Source organism: Tupaia chinensis, unplaced genomic scaffold (genome assembly GCF_000334495.1).
Source record: "Tupaia chinensis unplaced genomic scaffold, TupChi_1.0 Scaffold000063_1, whole genome shotgun sequence".
Lineage (NCBI taxonomy): Eukaryota > Metazoa > Chordata > Mammalia > Scandentia > Tupaiidae > Tupaia > Tupaia belangeri.
The window spans coordinates 9,237,318-9,258,546 of NW_006159521.1; the positions used below are offsets into that span (position 1 = coordinate 9,237,318).

The window sequence follows — 21,229 nt, forward strand, 5'->3', positions numbered from 1 at the left end:
TCTTTCCTTCCTCAAACCACCTGTTTAGACCTTCTCTTCTTCTTCACCCCCTTGCTTCTCAGGGGCCATCTTCTATCATTCCCTGGAATGCGCCTGTCTTAGCTTCTTTGAGATTCTATTTAATTTGAGGAAGAAAGGGGAAATGGCTTATTTTTACTAGTTGAGAAGACACATCCACTCTTTCTATCCCATTTCATTTTGACGCAATGATCAGCTGTCCTCATTATTGTTCTTGACAGTGCTGTTGCTGCAAAGGGGACATGCTGACCGCTGCCTCGCTCGCTCCGTGCCCCCAGAAACCCTGCATGTGGTCAAACCCACTGTTCCCACTCTCAGTTCACAGGCTAACTTGGCCCACTTCCCTTCTATCTCATTTGCCCATCTGAGCACAGCACAATATCCACATTTTGTCCTCCTTAATTGCCAAGAGTTTATGAGGAAAGTCACAAAACTGGGACAACAAGTTCCACTACGAATCACATTACCTAACCACAAGTGCATTCTGCCAAGGCTCAGCATTCCCTTCACTTCCACTTCTTTGTCCGAGACCTTCTCCATTCTCCTCCAGCACAGGACTCACCCTCCACTGCAGATGCTGTACGCTCACTCAGCCGGGCAGAGGGGGCAGTCCCGTGTGAACGCCTCAGCTTCCTGTCCACCTGGACTATCTCTACCCTCCAGCCTTCTCCCCACCCAACGCCACCTGTTAGAGAAGGAGCTGTCCTTGCCAGCCTTTATTCCACCAGTTTTCTCCCTGCCATTTTGTTCTTTTTCATTTCCTTGGATCTTGGCTATGTCCCAAGTTTACCAGCAAATATTTTTGAAAGCACAATTTCTGTGTGCTGTTTTTATTTCATTACGACCCATTACATGGCTTTTGTTCCTATTCTAATAAGACAGCCCTCTCCAAGATCATCACGACCTCTTGTTTGTTCGTAGTGTTTTTGTTTTGTTTTTAATTTTTCCTATAGGGCATGTTCACTCACCAGAAAGAGAAAGGAAAAGTTAGAAAACATCCCCGGGGGGGGAGGGGGGGACAACCACACGGCAATCTTTTCTTCTCCAGCCTCCTCTTTTGGGCACACACGTGCATGTACCCAGCATGATTCACATGCTGCTGGGTCCACGAACCACGTTGCTGGCCATGTGGGACCCAGTGTCATAACCACCATGCCACCTGCTGGCCCCCATCATGACCTCCTAATTGCCATATCCAATGGCCTTATGTCAGTCCTCAGTTTTTCTGACCCCTCTTGGATCCTTTCAACTGTCGCCTTATGGTTCTTTTTTTTCTTCTCCCATTTTCTTCCCTCAGACCACTTTTTCTGCGATAATGTTTCCTGGCTTTTTCTCTCCCTCTTCCCAAAGGTGAAGATGATCTCCAAGAATGTAACCTTACATCCTTTATTCTCTTTTGGCAAGCTCACAGATTTTTTTTTTCCCAGCTATGAAAAAAAAAAAAAAAAATGACTCCCAAGCCCCTTCTCTGGGTTCAGACCTGCACTAACGTAGCCAGTGACCTGTTAGACACATCCGTCTGGAAGTCCTCCTGGGCACCACAGATTCAGCAGGGTCACTGTTTTGAGTGAACTCCTCATGCTCTTTCCTCTCTCCCTCCTTTGTTCATTACTCTTGTGATGGGCTCCTGAACATCCAAGCTCAGACGTTTGCAGCAACTTGGACTTCTCTCTCATCTTTGCCACTCACGACCAAGAAGGTGGTTCTGTAACATCTATTTTGTCTTGTTAGAGGGTGCGTAACACTCACCAGAGAAAGACAGAGAGAGAAAGAAGGAGAGGAAAAAGTACCCCCTACAAGGGCACAGTCACACCACAATCCCTTCTCCTCTATGTCCCCCTCCTTCTAGGACCGTGGGCCTGCATGCACACACGCCCAGTGTTTTCTCAAGCCTCTGGGTCCATGACTCACACTGCACAGTTGACCATGTGGGATCTAGTCGCCTTCACCAGCAGGTCCTAGAGCTGGCCCTAGTTCCATAATAATATAATTCTTCCCCTCACTTCTGGATTAGGCCTCTGTCACCTCCAGCCCAGGTGGTCTGCAATAGCTCCCACTACTCGCCTGCAGACTCCACACGATATCCATGCAGCACTCTCCAGCTGCAGTGTCCTTCACCCCTCTCCATTCCACCACTCTCAGCCTTTCAGAAAATCTTTGAAAGTTCAGAAGCAGTATGACCTCCTCCGAATAGTTCTGGACTGCCCCTCCTGAATGCCCATCTCATTTAAGCTCTTTTCCTCATGGCACTTAATACCTCCTATTTTGCATTCTATGTAGTGCAATAATTGTTCTCATCTCCCCTACTAGACTGTCAGCTCATTGAGAGAGGGATCCAGACCTGATTTATTATATTTTGACAGATGAATGACATTGGGGGAGGGTGCTTGTCTGATCTGGATATAAATAAATGAACATGTGCAGTACAGCAGGAGTCTGGCAATGTCAGAATTCTAAACTAGCCTGTTCTTCCACTTGTGGCTCCTAAGAAAGAATACCTCCATTTCTCTGGGAGTTTTGGGGGGAACCAGAGGAATGTATTTCACCTGGGATTCAGAGGCCTCAGAAATGACAAACTATTTTCCATTCAAGAAACGTGTCACCGATGAGGAGATGAGAACAGTTATATTGATTTAAGTATAACTGACAAGAAAATCTCTCCTTTTCTCTAGGACATGCACATCCACTGAACCAGGGGAACCATAAGCTGCAACCTTAGCATGGAGCTACACTGTGCAAGTGTAGCAAGTGTACAAGACTTCGCCCAGCAAGAATCTCCTCGCAGCCCACCTGCCACGGCATGTGCTTATGATGCTCCTACTGGGTAGGCTGAGGCCACACAGGAGAAGTGGGTTCAATTCCTGCCCCATCCTAAAAACTGGATTTGCCTGGGCATACCTGTAGACCCACCTACTCAGAGGCTGAGGCAAGAGGATGGTGACATAAGGAGACGATGTCAATCAGTCAATCAAGGATCTAACTAGCAGTCAGATGAAATACCAAGAGATCCACCCAGGTAGCAAGGACAGTTCTGGTCCCTCCAAAGCACCAAATAGAGACCTTAAGAAAACACACCCATCCCTCTATTCATCCTTCTATCTTATTTGTCCAGTCTCTCCTAAAGGAAGAAGGGGAGCCCCCACAATCACTGTTGCTACTGGCAACCCCTTAGGGCTTCCTGAAGCCTACTGCCAGCGCCTTCAGGAGCAGCCTTTGGGGAGCCCTTCTGATTCTGACTCCCATTTCCTGCTCTTACTCTCACACATTTCTCAATTGTTCTGACGATAAGGCAGTTCCTCTTCCCACACTTATCTTTTCCAGCATATATCTGTGTTTTATGTTGCCTTTTAAGTACTGCTGCCAATGCATGGCAAATGCTGGGGTTTTCGTGGTCTATTCTACACCAGGGTGCTGTTATCTGTGGCTGGGGCTGTCACTTAAGTGGACTGCGCTACACAAATCCAATCAGATTACACCTCGCCATATCACTTAGCAGCACTTGAAGTTTTCCAGCGTAGAGACCCAGAGGCACATGAGGTTCCCAAAATTTCAATCCATCACCTCGGGGCTTATCATATGAAATTGAAGGAGGGAGAGAAAAATGTAAACTTCAAAATATAAGTAAATATCCCTTGAAGATGAGCATGCCTCTGTGAGACTCCAGTCAATGAAAACAAGAGAAAATTTAGCCTAGTCAGAATCGGCACTTTCAAAACCTTTATGCAACCAGAGGAATTCCATACATGAAAGCAAACAGGAAATAGAAGCTACACACACACCTGTGTGTGTAAAAGTTGACTGTGTTACTCACTGTGTAAAAAAAAAAAAAAAAAAAAAAAAAAAAAAAAAAAACCAGACTATATTATGCATTTCTTTTTTTTTTTTTAAGAGATATTTTTTTCTATAGGATACATGCACTCACCAAAGATACAGAGAGAGAGAGAGACATAGAGACAGAAAATGAGAAATCACCCTCCCCGGGGGGCGGATGGCCACACTGCAATCTCTTCTCCTTCATTCTCCCCTCAGGATTTTGGGTACACACACACATGTGCCTGGCTGAATTTCAAGTCAGTGGGTCCAAGACTTAAACCATGGTTGGCCATGTGGGAGTCCAGCAACATAACTAGTAAGCCATCTGCTGGTACCAAGAACTATTCAAAGTATTTCTAAAAATCCAAAGAAATTAATATTCAAGGAGAACAATATTAGTATTCATAAAGGAAAAGCCTGAGCTTTGAGATGCTAACATGCACGAGATTACACAACTTAGAAGTGGTAGCGCCAAGGCCAGCCAGGTGACATAGTGGTTAAGGCAGCTAGATCACACATGGCCAACTGTGTGGTCTGAATTCCAGTCCCTGGGGTATGAGCGTGCAGGCATGGCCAAAAGCTTGAGAAAAGAATAAAGGAAAAGGGACTGTGGAGTGGACATACCCCCACCCAGGGGGAGGAGGCTTTCTTTCTTTCTCTTTTTCTGTATCTCTCTGGCAAGCACACATGGCCTGTAGCAAAGTAAATCAATGAAAGAGTTAGAGTGAAGACTGTGGCCCAGACTGGATCTCATGCCCTTTCTCTTCACTTTACAGACTCTACAGACCTGACCGCAAAGCCACAAGCTCTGGAAGGCCGAGGAACAAACAATTACACTGTGAACCTTCGTCAGATGCAAACAAAACAGAGCGTGTGTTTGGCAGGAAGTGCTTTCAGGGAAGTCCACCTTTTTAAATGAAGCAAAGAAACATGACCAGAGTCTCAAAAGAAAAGAAAAAATGCTGGAGGAACAGGTGTTGAGTGGCTGTCCTAACCGCAGGCACACTGACACAGGCTCTGGAAGGTCCAGAGAAGCAACATGTCCACAGAAAGCTTTAGTTCACATGCCACCTATTCGAGGTACTCCAAGTAAACATGAGCAAAACACTGACTGATCTGGACCTTCTTCTGGATAAATGCGTCCCAGAAGTGATACAGGATCTCATTCTCTAGCCCATCTCATTGAAAGGGTAATAAAAGGTGTGTGAGTTTTTTATGTTTGTTTGTGTTTTATCAAAGCTGTACCTTTCACAGAATTCTGTATCTTTCCCCTAAACAAATGGCCTAGAAAGTATAACATGGCTGGGGAGAACCATGATGCTTTTAGTTGTTTTTTAATTAAAATTTATAGAACATTCGGTAATAGCACTAGAAAAGAAGTCTATAGCTATTTTAGATAGCTCATTGCTGAGCAGATTTACCCCCTGATCAATACAGCTTCATAACCAGAATATTTTAGTAATCCTGAAGCACCTACATCTTGGCAGACGTGAGGAACACGAAACCACAAGACTGTTGGAGTGAGGCCCATCTCAGCACTGCAGGCTCCTATCAAAGAAGACATTTGATAACTAGAAAACCCCACTGTCGAGGCACTTAGAGAGATGTTGCATGTTGACCCATTACCCCTAGAATGAAAGGTAATGCATTTGGGGTGAAGAAGTGGCCAAAAATGTGTTCTCTTGCTTGATTGAGACAATATACAGTATACTCTGGATGGAAAATCTCATTTTGTATGCTGTAATGATGTTCAGTGAATGAATGCAAATAAATAAATTGAAAAAATATATATGTCGTTCTCTGATTTTTGTAACCTGAATTTAAAAATTCAGAATCATCAACTTAACCAAGAATAACAGAATCATCCTATTATTTATCAAAGATACAGCTTATTCTAAGAAAACAAGGTATTTTTTACTATTTCCTCCATCCTTTGTTATTTTTTTTTCTTCTTCTTCAATTTTTGCCAGAGAACATGTGTGCTCACCAGAGAGAGGAGGAGAAGGAGAAATCAACCCCTAATGAGGCATGGTCACATCACAATCTCTTCTCCTTCATTTTTCCATCCATTATGCATGCAAGGCCAGGATGTTTTTCTTTTTTTTCTTTTTTTCTTTTTAAATTTATTTATTTATTTGCATTTTAATTTTTATTTTCATTTTGCCAGAAGGCACACATGCTTGTCAAAAACACAATGAGAGAAGGAAAGTAAGAAAGAATCCCCATGGGGAATGATCACTCCACAACCCATCTACTTCCCTATCTCTCTCCTTTGGGATTTTGAGAATACATACATTTGGCATGTTTCTCAAGCCACTGGGTCTAGGACTTGAACTACACAGTAGGCCATGTGGGACCGAGGTGCCTTAACCACCATGCCAAAATCTAGCCCTGGGGTATTTTTCTTTTCTCTCTCTCTCTCTCTCTTTTAAGAACTATTTATTTATTTATATATGTATATAAATAAAAAGGCAAGTATGATAAAATGAAGAACCTAAATGCATAGAAATACCAGAGAGAGGGCAATGAACGACTGCAGGTTTCAGTTATTAGGAAAAAGTGAGTGGGGTTGGCAAATACCATAGTGGTTAAGGTGCTGGACTCCCACATGGCTGAATATGATTTGAGTTCTGGACCCAGCAACTTGTTTTCTCACTTTCTCTCTCTGTCTCTCTCTGTTCAAATTAAGAATAATAATAATTTAATTTTTAAAAATAAAACAAATAATTCCTTTAAAAAAAAAGAAAAGCAATTTAAGAAACTTTGTACTTTTTTCCCTCTGTAGAACTAGTGGGCCTGCAGGTCTGTGTCAGGCCACAGCTATGGGTCTCTGTTCCACAGGATAGGATTTGTTAAAGTTGTCAAGAATAAGACCTACTTTAATAGATACCATGTGGAATTTAGACGACAAAGAGAGGATAAAACTGATTACTATGCTCAGAAACGTCTGGTGATGCAGGATAAAAGTAAGTATAACACACCCAAATACAGGATGGTAGTTCGTGTACCTAACAGATATCACCTGCCAGGCTGCCTATGCCCGTGTAGAGGGGGATATGACAGTCTACACAGCTTATGCACGTGAACTACCAAACACGGTGTGAGGGCTGCCCTGACAATGATGCAGCAGCATATGGTACTGGTTCGCTGCTGGCCCGCGGGCTTCTCAATAGATTGGCATGGACAAGACCAACGAAGGCCAAGTGGAAGTGACCAGAGATGAGTACAATGTAGAAAGCATCAATGGTCAACCTTCACCTACTATCTGGATGCAGGCTTTGCCAGAACCACAACTAACATAAAAGCTTTGTGGGCTCTGAAGGGAGCAGTGGATGGAGGCTTATCTAACCCTCACGGTACCACAGAATTCCATGGTTATGATTCTGAAAGCAAGGAATTTAATGCAGAAGTCCATCGGAAGCACATCATGGGCCAGAATATTGCAGACTACATGCGTTATGTAGGGGAAGAAGATGAAGACGCTTACAAGAAACAGTTCTCTCAGCACATAAAAAACAATGAATGTAACTCCAGACATGATGGAGGAGATGTAGAAGAAAGCTCACACTGCTATACAGGAGAACCCAGGTTATGAAAAGAAACCCAAGAAAGAAGTTAAAAAGAAGAGGTGGGGGAACCAGCAGTTAGCGTAATGGCTATGTCGCTGGACTCCCACATAGTCAACCATAGTTCGCGTCCCGGACCTGGTGGCTTAAACTCACGCCGGGCGCATGTGCGTGCGTGCCCAATATCCCGAGAGGAGAATGGAGGAGAAGGGATTGCGGCGTGACCATCCCCCCTGGGGGATGATTTCTCGCTTTCTGTCTCTATGTCTCTCTCTGTCTGTCTGGCGAGCGCATGCGCCCTATAGTGAAAAAAAAAAACCTCTCCAAAAAATAAAAATAAAAAAAATTAAATTAAAAAAAAAAAAGAAGAGGTGGGATCATCCCAAATGTTCCTTGCCCAGAAGAAAGATTGGGTAGCCCAGAAGAAGGCAAGCTTCTTCCTAAGAACTCAGGAGCAGGCTGCTGAGAAATAAACCAAACAACTTTCTATAAATATATTCCAAATAAAGGCAATCAAATTACAAAAAAGCAGCAAAAAAAAAAAAAAAAAAAAAAGACAAAAAAAGAAACTTTCCAATAACTAAGATGACAATCTTTTCCTTTTAGAATCCATAAAGTGTCCACATAAGGAATCACAGAATATGGCAGAGTCTCCCCCTCTATTTAGATGTGTTTGTGAAGCTACATTTTTACTGAAAGCCATAAACTGTTAGGTGACATCATTTCTGAGAACTGACCTTTAGAAAATTTCTTTAAAGTGGTAAAAGAATACATATAAAAAACATTCACCACAACATTTGGGCCTTGCATAATTCGCATCATTGTAAAAAAAAGAAGAGATGGGACCAGCAGGTGGTGTGGAGGTTAAGGTGCTGGACACTCCCATATGGTCAACTGTGGTTCGAGTCCTGGACCTGGTGGCTTGCTTTCTCACTTGCCCTCTTTCTCCCTCTGTGTCTCTCTCTGGTCAAATTAAAATAAATAAATGAATAAATGAAATTAAATAAATAAGTAATTTTTAAGGAAAAAAAGAGAGAGAGAGAGACAGAGAAATAATGTTAATATAAAATAGTTAAATATATAGTTGTTTAACTCCTTAAAAAGAAATATGAAAACATGGGGCTGGCAGGTGGCATGGTGGTTAAAGGTCCTGGACTCCCACATGGCCAACTGTGGCTCAAGTCCCAGACCTGGTGGCTTGCTTTCTTACTTTCTCTCGCTCTCTCCCTCCCTCCCTCCCTCTCTCTCCTTCTCCTTCTCCATCTCCCTCTCTCTCTGTATTTGATCAAACTGAAAAATAATAATAATAGTAGTAAGTAAAGTTAAATAAAATAATTCTTAAAAAAAATGTGAAGACTTAAAGGGAAAATGTTTCGGACATATTAACTTTCAAAAGCAGGTATCGAAACTGTAGAGGTGGACCAGCCAGTGGCATGGTGGTTATGGCACTGGATCCCACATTTCCAACTTCGCAGTTCAAGTGGACACAGTGGCTTGAAAAACACAACAGGCATGTGTGCATATGTACCCAAAATCCTAACAGAATGGAGGAGAAGGGACTGCAGCGTGGTCATCCCCCAGGAAAGTGCTTTCTCTCTTGCACTCTCACTGACATGTGTTTTATCTCTCTCTAGTAAGTACAAATACCCTATAGCAATTTGAATTATTTTTTTAAAAACTGTAGGAGAAGGATAGATGGTGACATATCAGGATAACACAATCCGCTCCTTAAGACTGACCCACACCAGAACTTCCAGGTTCCCGTCTGGAGCCCTCCCTGAGTACGCCAGGCATACACGTGCCCACGATCTAGGACTAGCTGAAACTGATGGCGAATTAGAGTCCAGCTGCCTTAACCGCTATACCACCCGACCAGCCTCAAATACATCATATACAATCAAAGTCCTGAAAGAAGGTCAAGTCCTTAGAAGTAGTATCCTACTATAAACATAGTGGTTTTTAAGGAATCTTTGGATAAAAACAGAAATACCAGGTGATAAAGGATAGGGCTGAGGCCTTTTGAGGAGAAAAGTTTACTAAATAGAGACAGACAGCAGTCACATGGAGAGAAGGAAAAATTACTCTCCTCTGTGTGAAGAATGAACTCACAAGAATTTGGGCTGTGTAGCCCTAAGCACTCTCCTTAACTCCTGTCAAGTAATGGGGAAGAGAAAGGCTAAATTCTACAAAGAAGAAACTAAAATCCCTCTTGGTACCTTTATTCTTTTTTATCTTTTATTTATTTATTTATTTATTGTAACATTAATCTATTGGTTCATTCCTAGAAACCAAACCTTATAAAAAAATTTCAAAACTATGCCAAAATATTGGTAATAGTAACCTTATGGCAAATATTAAGTCTCTAAATGAGCACAAAGTTCTATCTTTTTATGATTCTCGATTATACTTATTCCCAACAAAAATTTTAGGCATTCAAATCCAACATTCTTGCTTTCTAATCATTTCACATGTGTGTATCTGATATCTCAACAGAATACCATTTATTTTAATTCAGGGAAGAGATGACAACAGTCTTTGACAAACTTCTTAATTTTCAAATGCTGAGCAAAGAGGAGAGAGAGTCAACCTTATCTACTGACTCACAGATAATAAGAGTCAAATATTCAATAATTCTCATGGGCAAAAGCCAGCTGGAAAACCACACACATAGCAAATAGATTTATTCATTCATTCATTCATTATGGTTTCATCCAACCATTCACCAAATATTTACTGCTATATATCCCAGGCACTGTTGACATGTGCTGCAGATACAGTGCTGAACCAACCATGGATCTTAGAGCCTTGTGGAGGCCTTAAACAAATAAAACTTAACCTGTGATGACTTTTTTTTTTTTTTGAGAGATTTTCACTGTAGGGCACGTGCACTCGCCAGACAGACAGAGAGAGACATAGAGACAGAAAGCGAGAAATCACCCCCCAGGGGGGATGGTCACGCCGCAATCCCTTCTCCTCCATTCTCCTCTCGGGATCTTGGGCACGCACGCATACGCACCTGGCGTGAGTTTTAAGCCACCGGGTCCGGGACACGAACCGCGGTTGACTACATGGCAGTCCAGCGACATAGCCATTACGCTAACTGCTGGTTCCCAACCTGTGATGACTTTTGCACAGGCGCTGATATCATCCCAATGTTGTTGAAACGTTTTTTTTTTTTTCCATCAACAGCATATTTACAAAATAAGTTTGTCCAAAGTTTCAACTAAATCTATTAATGGTTAGGTCTGATTTTCAATTTACTGGGAATATGGGAGATAGTGGAACAAGTCCATGGACACCATAAGAAGACAATTAGACAAATCAGAAATGTGGAGACTACTTCGGTCTCTTCATAAGGTCACTAGGACTAAAGAAAGAATGGGGACTAAGGGAATGGATGGGAGGAGTTAGACTGAGATCAATGATATTCAAGAGATAAAATGATGAAAGCAGTGTATGAGTCCTAATTGGTTCCTGCCTTAGAGAGAAAAAAAAAAAAACTATAAAATATACTTGAGGGACAATACAGTATGGATTATAAGAATTATTAACTTTTTAGATGTGATAATAGTATTTTTTCCTTGTAAGAAAATTAACTGGAGTCAGCAGGTAGCATGGTGGTTAAGATACTGAATTCCCATAAGGCTGACCATGGTTCTAATCCTGGACTCAGTGGCTTAAAAAAATCACAACAAATAAACAGGCATAGAAATAGATAAATAATTGCTTTTAAAAAAGGAGAAAAAAAGATCTTTTCAAGGACACATGCTGAAAAATTTAGGAGACATGGTGTTATCTGTAATTTACATTTAAAGGTCCAGCAAACAAACAAAAGAAGGACGGACAGATGAGTACACTGAATAAATATGACAAAACATTGACACTGTTGGATCTGCACTGAGGAACTATGGATGTTATTACTCTTTCTACCTTTCTAAATTGTGAAAATATTCCTAAAACAATGTTGAAAAACTATTACACACGATGCTCTCACAGAATCTAATCATAAGCACCTATAAAATATACTTGAGGGACAATATAGTATGGATTATAAGAATTATTAACTTTTTAGATGTGATAATAGTATTTTTTCCTTGTAAGAAAATTAACTGGAGTCAGCAGGTAGCATGGTGGTTAAGATACTGAATTCCCATAAGGCTGACCATGGTTCTAATCCTGGACTCAGTGGCTTAAAAAAATCACAACAAATAAACAGGCATAGAAATAGATAAATAATTGCTTTTAAAAAAGGAGAAAAAAAGATCTTTTCAAGGACACATGCTGAAAAATTTAGGAGACATGGTGTTATCTGTAATTTACATTTAAAGGTCCAGCAAACAAACAAAAGAAGGACGGACAGATGAGTACACTGAATAAATATGACAAAACATTGACACTGTTGGATCTGCACTGAGGAACTATGGATGTTATTACTCTTTCTAAATTGTGAAAATTTTCCTAAAACAATGTTGAAAAACTATTACACACCTTTCTAAATTGTGAAAATATTCCTAAAACAATGTTGAAAAACTATTACACACGATGCTCTCACAGAATCTAATCATAAGCACAGGGGGAGCAAATGCACACAGCAAAATATTATTGTCTTTTTTAATAATCCTAAATTACTTATTCCCAACAACAAACTCTGCCCTTACCTCAATCAGAGCCCCCTTTTCCCTGTCCTCGGATTGTTTGGCACTGTCCAGTTCATCATGCATTTCTGAGAGCTGGTCCTGGAGATCCCTGATCTCAGTCTGGTGCTGTTCTCGCTCCATCTTCACCTGGAATAGCCTGTCAATGAGGGAAGCCCATGAGACAGATGCTCCTACCTGATTTCTGAACTTCACAGGGTCATTTACAGTCGTCTGAAGCCCCAAGGAGCCTCATTTTCTATTCTGCACTGAACAAGGAATTAACAGCTTGAAAAGGCACCTGGTAAGAACTCAAGGCAATAGTCTAATTTACCCAGTAAGACGGAAATGAGAACTCAAACCAACAAAATGGAGAAGGTTATTCAGAGACATTTCCTCTAACGAAAGGAAATAGGAGAGGCCTAGAATCTGGACATCAGAGGTGAGGGCACAGCAAAAGCCACCTCATTTGATTTTTTAATTTTCTTTCTTTCTTTTTTCTTTTTTTTTTTTTTAATTTCTCAGAAGTGCATGCACTCACTGAAGAGAAACAAGAGTAGGGGGAGTGAGAAGTGTCCTCTGTGGAGAATGGTCATACCACAATCCCTTCCCCTCTATTTCTCTCTCCTTTCAGAATTTTGGATGCACATACACAAGCATCCAGCATGTTTCCCGAGTCACCAGGTTCAGGTCTTGAAACACACAGACAGCCATGTACAATCCAGCCTCCTTAACCACCATGTCACAGGCTTGCCCAATATTTTTTCATTAAAGCCATTCTACCTTCTCATTCTCCACTACCCAAGTACTCTAGAATAGAAGAGTCGGCAAGTTATGGCAGGTGGGCCACTCTGGTCCACTGCTGTTTTTTGGGGGTTTTTTTGGTTTTGGTTTTTTTTTTTTTTTTTCAAATAAAGTTTTATTAGGGGACTAGAAGATGGCATTGCTGGACTCCCACGTAGCCTGCTGCAGTTTAAGTCACAGACCTGGTGCCTTAAAACTTACGCTGGCAAGCAGGCATACATACCCAAAATCCTGAGAGATGAAAGAAGGGCGGAGGTGCGGCCATGCCCCTGGGGGCTGATTTCTCGGTTTCTGTCTCTCCGTCTCTGTCTCTCTGACGAGTGCACACACGCTATAGCAAAAATTTCTCTCAAATAAGTAAATAAATAACCTTTTATTGGAACATAGTCATGCTTATTTATTTCTGTATTGCTTGTGCCCATTTTCATTAAATGAGGGCAGAGTTTAATAGTTGCAATAACTTTAAGTCCCACAGACCCTAAAATACTCATCATCCGGCAAAATAAAGTTGGCCAATCTTTATTCTCAACCAAACGCCCAACTACCATACCTTTTTATTTTGTCAAATCTTTACTACGCCCTAGGTTTTCAGATATTTTTCTTACTAACTTCTTTTTGGAAACTAACCTCTGTGGATACTATAAAAAGAAAAAAAAAAAAAAAAAAAACTTCACTACCAAAATTGCTGCTGCACCAAGGAGCCAGTGCTGGGAATTTTAGTAATTATTAATCGTTCTGCTAACCACCTTCACAATTTCACAAGGGTCAGGGGGAAAGGAAGGGTTGGCAGCCTCTATTAATATTTGGAAGGCTGGGGCTGGCAGGTGTTGGTTAAGGTGCTGGACTCCCACATGGCCGACTGTGGTTTAATTCCTGCACCTAGCAGTTTGCTTTCTCACTTTCCTTCTCTCTCTCTCTCTCTCTCTCTCTCTCTCTCTGGCTAAATTAAAAAATGATAATAAGAAGAAAAATTAAATAAAAATAATTTGTTAAAAATATATATGGGGGGGGCCAGTAGGTGGCGTGGTGATTAAGGTTGCTGGACTCCCACATGGCTGACCGCAGTGTGAGTCCCAGACCTGACCAGTCTTTCTCTCTCATGCTCGCTCTTGCGCTCAATCTCTCTCTCTCATATATATATATAATATAAAAGGCTGGATAGTATTAAAAGAACAAAAAGGTTCTGGCTACATACAATACAAGAATCCAGGGAGGGCAACGGGCCCTTGGCCCAGAACTTACTCCTCTAGGTTTTTCCGGAGCTCCCCTTCACTTTCTTCCAGTCGTTGCTGCAACAAGGAGTTTTCTTCCACCTTACTGGCATGTTGGTTGCGGAGCTCTTCTAGGCTTGTTCTCATTCTCTCTCTCTCTTCTTTGATGTTCTGTTGATTCTAATATGAACCAGTGTGATTTTAAGGTACCTCCACTAGACATTAACATAACCCCACAGAAACCCACTTCTAAGTGAATGGACTCGATGTCTTTCTACTTACATGATTAACCAACTTATCAAACTACAAATTTAACGGATAGGAGTTTGTAATCACAACAAACACTAAATATCTATATGTAATGAACTGTAATACTTGTAAAAGAAAACTACAAACATAGCTCATCTCATTCTACTAATTCTACTACCTACTTCAGATGTTTTTAATATTTAGTTTCCTTTTGGCCTGCCTGAATCCACCAGAATTTCTTTTACTCTGTCAAAGCAAACAATCTCTGTATCCCCTGGTTGCTTTAAAAAAATTTTTTCCCTTTGGACAGCAGCAGTGAAACACACAGGAATTTAGTCAGTGATAAGAGAAATATTTCTTTGGGGGGAAAAATTGGCTTTCATTCCATCTAAATATTCAAAGTGCTTAAAATATTCTTTATCAACCAAGACAGAAATGAAAAAAATAACATAAAGGAAAGAACAGATACCTTAACTTCTAGTTGAAGCTGTCTCTTAAGTTCAGCCACTTCTAAAGTCAACTTGTTTTTGTGTTCCAATAGATCTTTAACTTCGGATGAAGAATTTGACACCTATAATTAATTACAAAGATATTTTAATATAAATGTTCAGGATGCCCTAATTCTCTTCTCCCCAAAATGTAATTGGATGCAGCGTAACACTAAACGTTTTAGGACCCATTCAAATGTCAACCCATACAGAGAATCCTTCTGCCTTCACACAGAGTTCATTGCACTGGCCCCTCAAGAGTCCACGGAGATTTATTTTACAGTATTTCCACAGTCACAGGAATTATTTCATCAGGTATATCAATAACTTGTCCAATATTACTAAAACCTGCATAGGCAGTATCTTCATTGGAGGTCCTAGTGCATTCTATGGAATATTATGGAATATTAATGTATCAAATTTAGCCTAAGTAAAATTTATAAGCTTCCCCAGGAATTTGAGATTCCTGGCCACAGAAATAAATGGCTAACAAAAAATCAGCAACATAACCTTTTTGTAAGTAAATTAGGGAAAGCCATTTCATTTCCCTACTTCAATGGCAGAAAAGAGCTTATCTTCATCTTTCTTAGAAGTAGTATGTGCGTTACTACACTAGGGGATTATAAGCTTGGAGTGCAGGGACCATGGGACCATGTTTTATGCATCCCTGTATCTACAGAACCTAGCACTTCTCCTATGTTCAATAAGATCTCAGTAAGTAAGTATTAGAATTTTTGTGCTAGTCATAATAGAGTAGCTGAGAGCAAATTTATCTTCCTGCATACACTGTGAAAGCTAGACAAAATATATAAAACGATTATTTGCAACATTTAAAAACAACCATCACGGGACCAGCAAATGGCGTAATGGTTACATCGCTAGACTCCCACATGGCTGACTGCAATTCAAGTCCCAGATCCAGTGGCTTAAAACTCACACGAAGTGCATATGCATGCATGCCCAAAATCCCAAGAGGAGACTGGAGGAAAAGGGATTATGGAATGGTCATCCACTCAGGGGGTGATTTCTTGCTTTCTGTCTCTCCAGCAAGCACATGCATCCTATAGCAAAAATCTCTCTCAAAAATAATTAATAAAATAAAATAAAATAAAAATAAAAATAACCATTATAGGACCATAATCCTGAAAAAGGAAAACAAATGAGGTTGTCCCTAAATGCATTTCCAAACAATAGAATAGTAAAAGCTCAAAAGCCCAAACAACGTCAATTAGAGAACTTCAAATTAAAACAATGAGATACCAGATACCACTACCACTGCAGAGCTTTTAGAATGGCCAAAATCCACAAAACTGAAAACACCAAATGTTGGCAAACATGAGGACAAGAGGAGTTCTCAGTCTTTGTTTTTAGTAATGCAAAAAGGTACAGCCACTTCAGAAAACAGCTTGGCAGTTTCTCACGAAATTAAACATGTTCTTAGCATACAATCCTATTCGTTGTGCTTCTTTGTATTTACACGACTGATTTTGAAATTCTAACAAAAAAGATCCACACGTGGATGTTTACAGCAGCTTTACTCATAAATGGCAACACTTGGAAGCAACCAAGGCGAGTAGATAAACTTAGCAGGCGAAAGGACAAACTAACTGTGGTATGCTGGGCAACAGGAAACTACTCAACACTAAAAAGAAATGAGCTACCAAGCCATTAAAAGATATAGAAAAAAATGTAAATACATATTACTAAGTCAAATAAGTCAGTGAAAAGGCTCGATCCTGTATGATTCCAAACACATGACATTCTAGAAAAGATAAAACTATGGAGATAGAAAATAGATGACGGGTTACCAGGGTTAGGAGAGAGGGAGGGACAAATAGGCAGAGGACAGAGGATTTTTAGGGCAGTGAAACTATTTTTGTGCTATCACAATTTTGGATACATTACTCATTTGTCAAAATCCATAGAACATACAGTATAAAGAGTGTACCCTAAAGTAAACTACAGACTGCAAGGGATAACGATGTGTCAGCCGAGGTCCACTGATGATGACAGCATACCCGTGTGGTGCAGAATGTGAGCAGTGATGGAGGATGTGTGTGGGGTCCGGGTATATACAAAACAACTGTGCTGTGAATCAAAAACTTCACTAAAAAGTAAACTTCATTAATGTAAAAGGCTAAAGAAAATTCCAAACAGAGAGTAGTAACGTACTGATGAAGGAAACAGATATTGGAGTTTAGAGATGCTAAGCAGAGATTTCAGGGTCAAAGTATTAGGGTGGAGCTCTACAAAAGAAGCTCCAAAAACCTATAAAAAACATTTCTTGGATTATTAGATGATTCATAAGCTGTATATGAACAGTACAAGATTCTAGAGGCCAGCAGAGAAGAACTGCTAGGAGGCAAAGAACCCAGCAGAGACTTCATGGGTTACAGAATGCTAGGGAGACACTAGGATTCATGGATATCTTGGTATCCATATGAGATTCAAGAAAAGAAAACGAATCTTTCCATTAGAATAAGGACACACTCAGAGGCTGGCAGGGGATGTGATGGTTAGGCGCTGGACTCCAATATGGCCAACTGCAATTCAAGTCCTAGACCTGGTGGCTTGCCTTTTCTTTCTCTCTCTCTTTCTCTCTCTCTTTCTCTCTCTCTCTCTCGCTCTCTCTCTCTCCCTCCCTCCCTCCCTCCCTCCCTCCTCCTTTGGCTCTCTCTGGTAAAATTGAAGAAGAGTAAATAAAATTAAATAACAAGTAAGTAAAAAGAAGAAGGGCGGCCTGGGCCAGCAGGTGGTGTATTGTTTGGAAAGCTGGATCTCTCATGACTGAATTTATGGCTCAAGTCCTGACCCAGTGGGTTGAGGGACATGGCAGGCACGTGTGCACACCTGCCCAAAGTCCTAAGAAGAGAATGAAGGAGAAGTGATTGTGGCATGGTCATTCCCCACCGGGGGATGATTTCTCACCTTCTCGCTCCCTCTCTAAGCACACACACCATATGGCAGGAAAAAATAAATAAATAAATAAATAAAGGCACAAACCTAAATAGACCCACATGAACCAAGCACTCAGAATAAAGATTGTCTGCAAGTAACTGAACTGACTATCAGAACAAAACTCAACATCCTTCAGAGGCAGATAGCATAACCCAGTGCATTTATAACTGGTCATCAACTATTGTCTTATATACAATTATAAAAAAAAATTTAAAAAACCACACACACAAAGAAACAGGAAAACTGATCAATAATCAAGACAACTGAGGCAGAGATGACAAAGATACTGGAGTCAGCAGGTAAGGACTGTAAATAATTATTTATAAAATTTTTAAGTAGAGAAAATTATGGACAAATGGGTAAAAAGATAAAGAATGTCTACAAATAATTACTTTATATAAAATGTAATCAAGTGGACATTCTACTGGGTCATTGGGAAAGTCATGACACTTTTTTTTTTATAGAAAAGCAGAAAAATACAACACGACTTTCCAGACAACCTAATAGGACAAAACACAATATGTGAAATTTAAGAACTCTTAAAGAGGATAAGAAGAAGGTACTTTTAAGGACATCTTTAAAAAACATGTCCTAAAATATGACTAAACAGCCAGAAAATAAGATTAGTAATTTTTTTTAAAAAGAGGCGTTTGCCTTCGAGCACATGTGCTCACTGGAGAGAGAGACAGATAGTGAAAAGGAAAGTGAGAAATCACCCGCTAGAGCGGATGGCCACACTGCAATCCCTTCTCCTTCATTATCTTCCAGGGATGTTGGGCATGCGTACACACGTGCCTAGTGTGAGTTTCAAGCCACTGAATCTGGGACTCAAACCGTGGTTGGCCATGTGGGAATCCGGCAACATAACCCACTATACCATCTGCTGGTCCCTCAATTTTAACAGTCAACAGAACTGTGTGGTTCAAGTCCCAGAGCTGGTGGTTTGAAAAACACAGCAGGCTCGTGTGTGTGTGTGTATGTGTGTGTGTGTGTGTGCACAAAATCCTAAGAGAAGAATGTAAGAGAAGGGACTGCAGTGTGGCCATAACCCCTGGGGGGTGCTTTCTCACTTTCTCTCTCTCCCATGAGTACATGTGCCTTATGGCAAATATTTTAAAAGGAGGAGGAGAGGAGAAGAAGCGAGCAGGATATCTGATTTACTAGAAGGAAAAAAAAAAAAACTTACAAAGATCAGCACACAAGAGACATAAAGGACACCATTGACAATTCTAAAACACATGTGATTAGAACTGGGAAGGAGTTGGGAGAGAAAAGAATGTGAAAGAAGCAATATTCAAAGAAACAATAGCTAAGAACTTTTCAAATCCCATGAATGTCAGTAACCTATCAACTCAAAAGCTTAGTTTACCTCTAAGTAGATAGAATAAAAGGAAAATCACACTTGGGCACATTATAGTCAAACTTTTAGAAATTGAAGATAAAGATAAAACATTAAAAACAGCCACTTTAAGGAGAACAACACTAACAATGGTGACTGGCTTCCCAATGGCGATATGAGGTTCAAAAGATAAATAAATAATGTCTTCAGTTATGAAAAAAACAAGACCTGCTAAAGTAGAGGTCCTCAGAAATGAGAGTGAATAAAGGTAATTCTCAGACAAACAACAATGAGAGAATTCACTGGCAGCAGAAAAACCCTACAAGATATAACAGAAACATTCTCCATACTGAAATAAGAGTGCTAGATGCAAACCCAGAGGAAAAGGAAAAATTGTGCTGGAAGGAGAATAAATCTAACGGGAAGATGTGAAGATCTCTACAACAGAAATCACAGGCATTGCTGGGAGATGCTAAAAACATAAATAAACTAGGAGAAAGTTTATGTTTATAAATAATATAACAAATTGGGGCTAACTGATGACCCTGCAGTTATGCAACACCCTGCAAACTAACCCACATGGGAGAGTTTCAGGTTAATGTCTGAAAACTTCCCAAAACACACAAGCCACGCAAGCCCACAACTGATCTGGGGCTGTAAGGGGATGGATCAAAGCATGGGAAACTTATTGGGGTACCTGTTTCTTCAACTCTTGCTAAGGAAAAAGAAGTAGATAATCTAATAATTACAATAATAATACTAATATAGCCAATAATGTTAAGATGTCAGTTCTATCAAACTTATCTACACATTCAGTATTATCCAATCAAAATTTGTGGAGCCTTTCTCTTTGCTAGGTGAAAACTGACAAGCTCATTTAAACATTACATAGAAAGACAAAAGACCTAGAATACTCAAGAAAATCTTGAAGAAGAATAAAGTTGGAGGGCATACATTACCAGATATCAAGACTTAAACCATATAGTATTGGTGCAAGAAGGGATAAGACCAATGGGACAGAATGGAGAGCCCAAGTGTCAGAAAAGATATAACTGGAAAAGGCACGCATTGCTGATGGGGGAGTAAATTGTTTCAAGCACTTTGTAAAAGCATTTGGAGGGGACCAGCAGTTAGCGTAATGGCTATGTCACTGGACTCCCACGTAGTCGACCACGGTTCGTGTCCTGGACCCAGTGGCTTAAACTCATGCCGGGCGCGTGTGCGTGCGTGCCCAAGATCCCGAGAGGAGAATGGAGGAGAAGGGATTGTGGCGTGGCCATGCCCCCTGGGGGGTGATTTCTCGCTTTCTGTCTCTCTGTCTCTCTCTGTATCTCTTTGTCTGTCTGGCGAGCGCACGCGGCCTATAGCAAAAACCTCTCCAAAAAAGGAAAAAAAAATGTATTTGGAATATGTGAAAGCTAAACTTATGCCTATCTAACTCAGCAATTTGTTTTGTTTTGTTAGAGATTTTTGCTACAAGGCACATGCCCTCAGTAGAGAAGAAAAAGAAACAAAGTGAGAAATCACCTCCCAGAAGGGATGACCATGCCACATTCCCATCTCCATTCTTCTCGTGGAATTTTGAGCACACATGCACACACACCCAGCATGAGTTTTAAGCCTCCAGGTCTGGGACTCAAATCGCAGTCCATAATGTGTGAGTCCAGCGAGGTAACCATTAGACCATCTCCTGGTCTTTAACACTGCAATTTTACTTCTAGGCTTACGCTCCAAAAATGAGTGAATGTGTTTACCAAAAATATCACGTTAGCTTTGTTCTTAATAGCCAAAAAACTGGAAATGTACACCAAAAGTACACTATGCAACACTGATATAATGGAAATCTACTACATGTCAACAAAAAATAGTTATCAACACATGCAACATTAATGAGTCTCACTGTGCTAATGTGGAAATGAAGCTAGATGTATAAGTTGTAGAACTGTACATTTTTACGTACAAAAATATTCAAGAGGGAGACCAGCAGTTAGCATAATGGCTATGTCGCTGGACTCCCATGTAGCCGACCGCGGTCGGAGTCCTGAACCCAGTGGCTTAAACTCACGCTGGGTGCATGTACGTGCATGCCCAAGATCCCGAGAGGAGAATGGAGAAGGGATTATGGCGTGGTCATCCCCGCCCAGGGGTG

The 21,229-nt window shown here is 40.7% G+C and overlaps 1 protein-coding gene across 1 annotated transcript in view; it reads right to left on the bottom strand.

Moving 5' to 3' along the window:
• Window positions 1–21,229, bottom strand: part of CGNL1 (cingulin like 1) — a gene marked incomplete at its 5' end in the record, with an annotated part of 130,329 nt that overhangs the window by 96,039 nt on the left and 13,061 nt on the right. Inside the window, 3 exon segments of the mRNA XM_027766013.1 lie at window positions 12,056–12,191; window positions 14,078–14,226; window positions 14,765–14,866. Coding sequence (XP_027621814.1) covers window positions 12,056–12,191; window positions 14,078–14,226; window positions 14,765–14,866 — 387 coding nt within the window.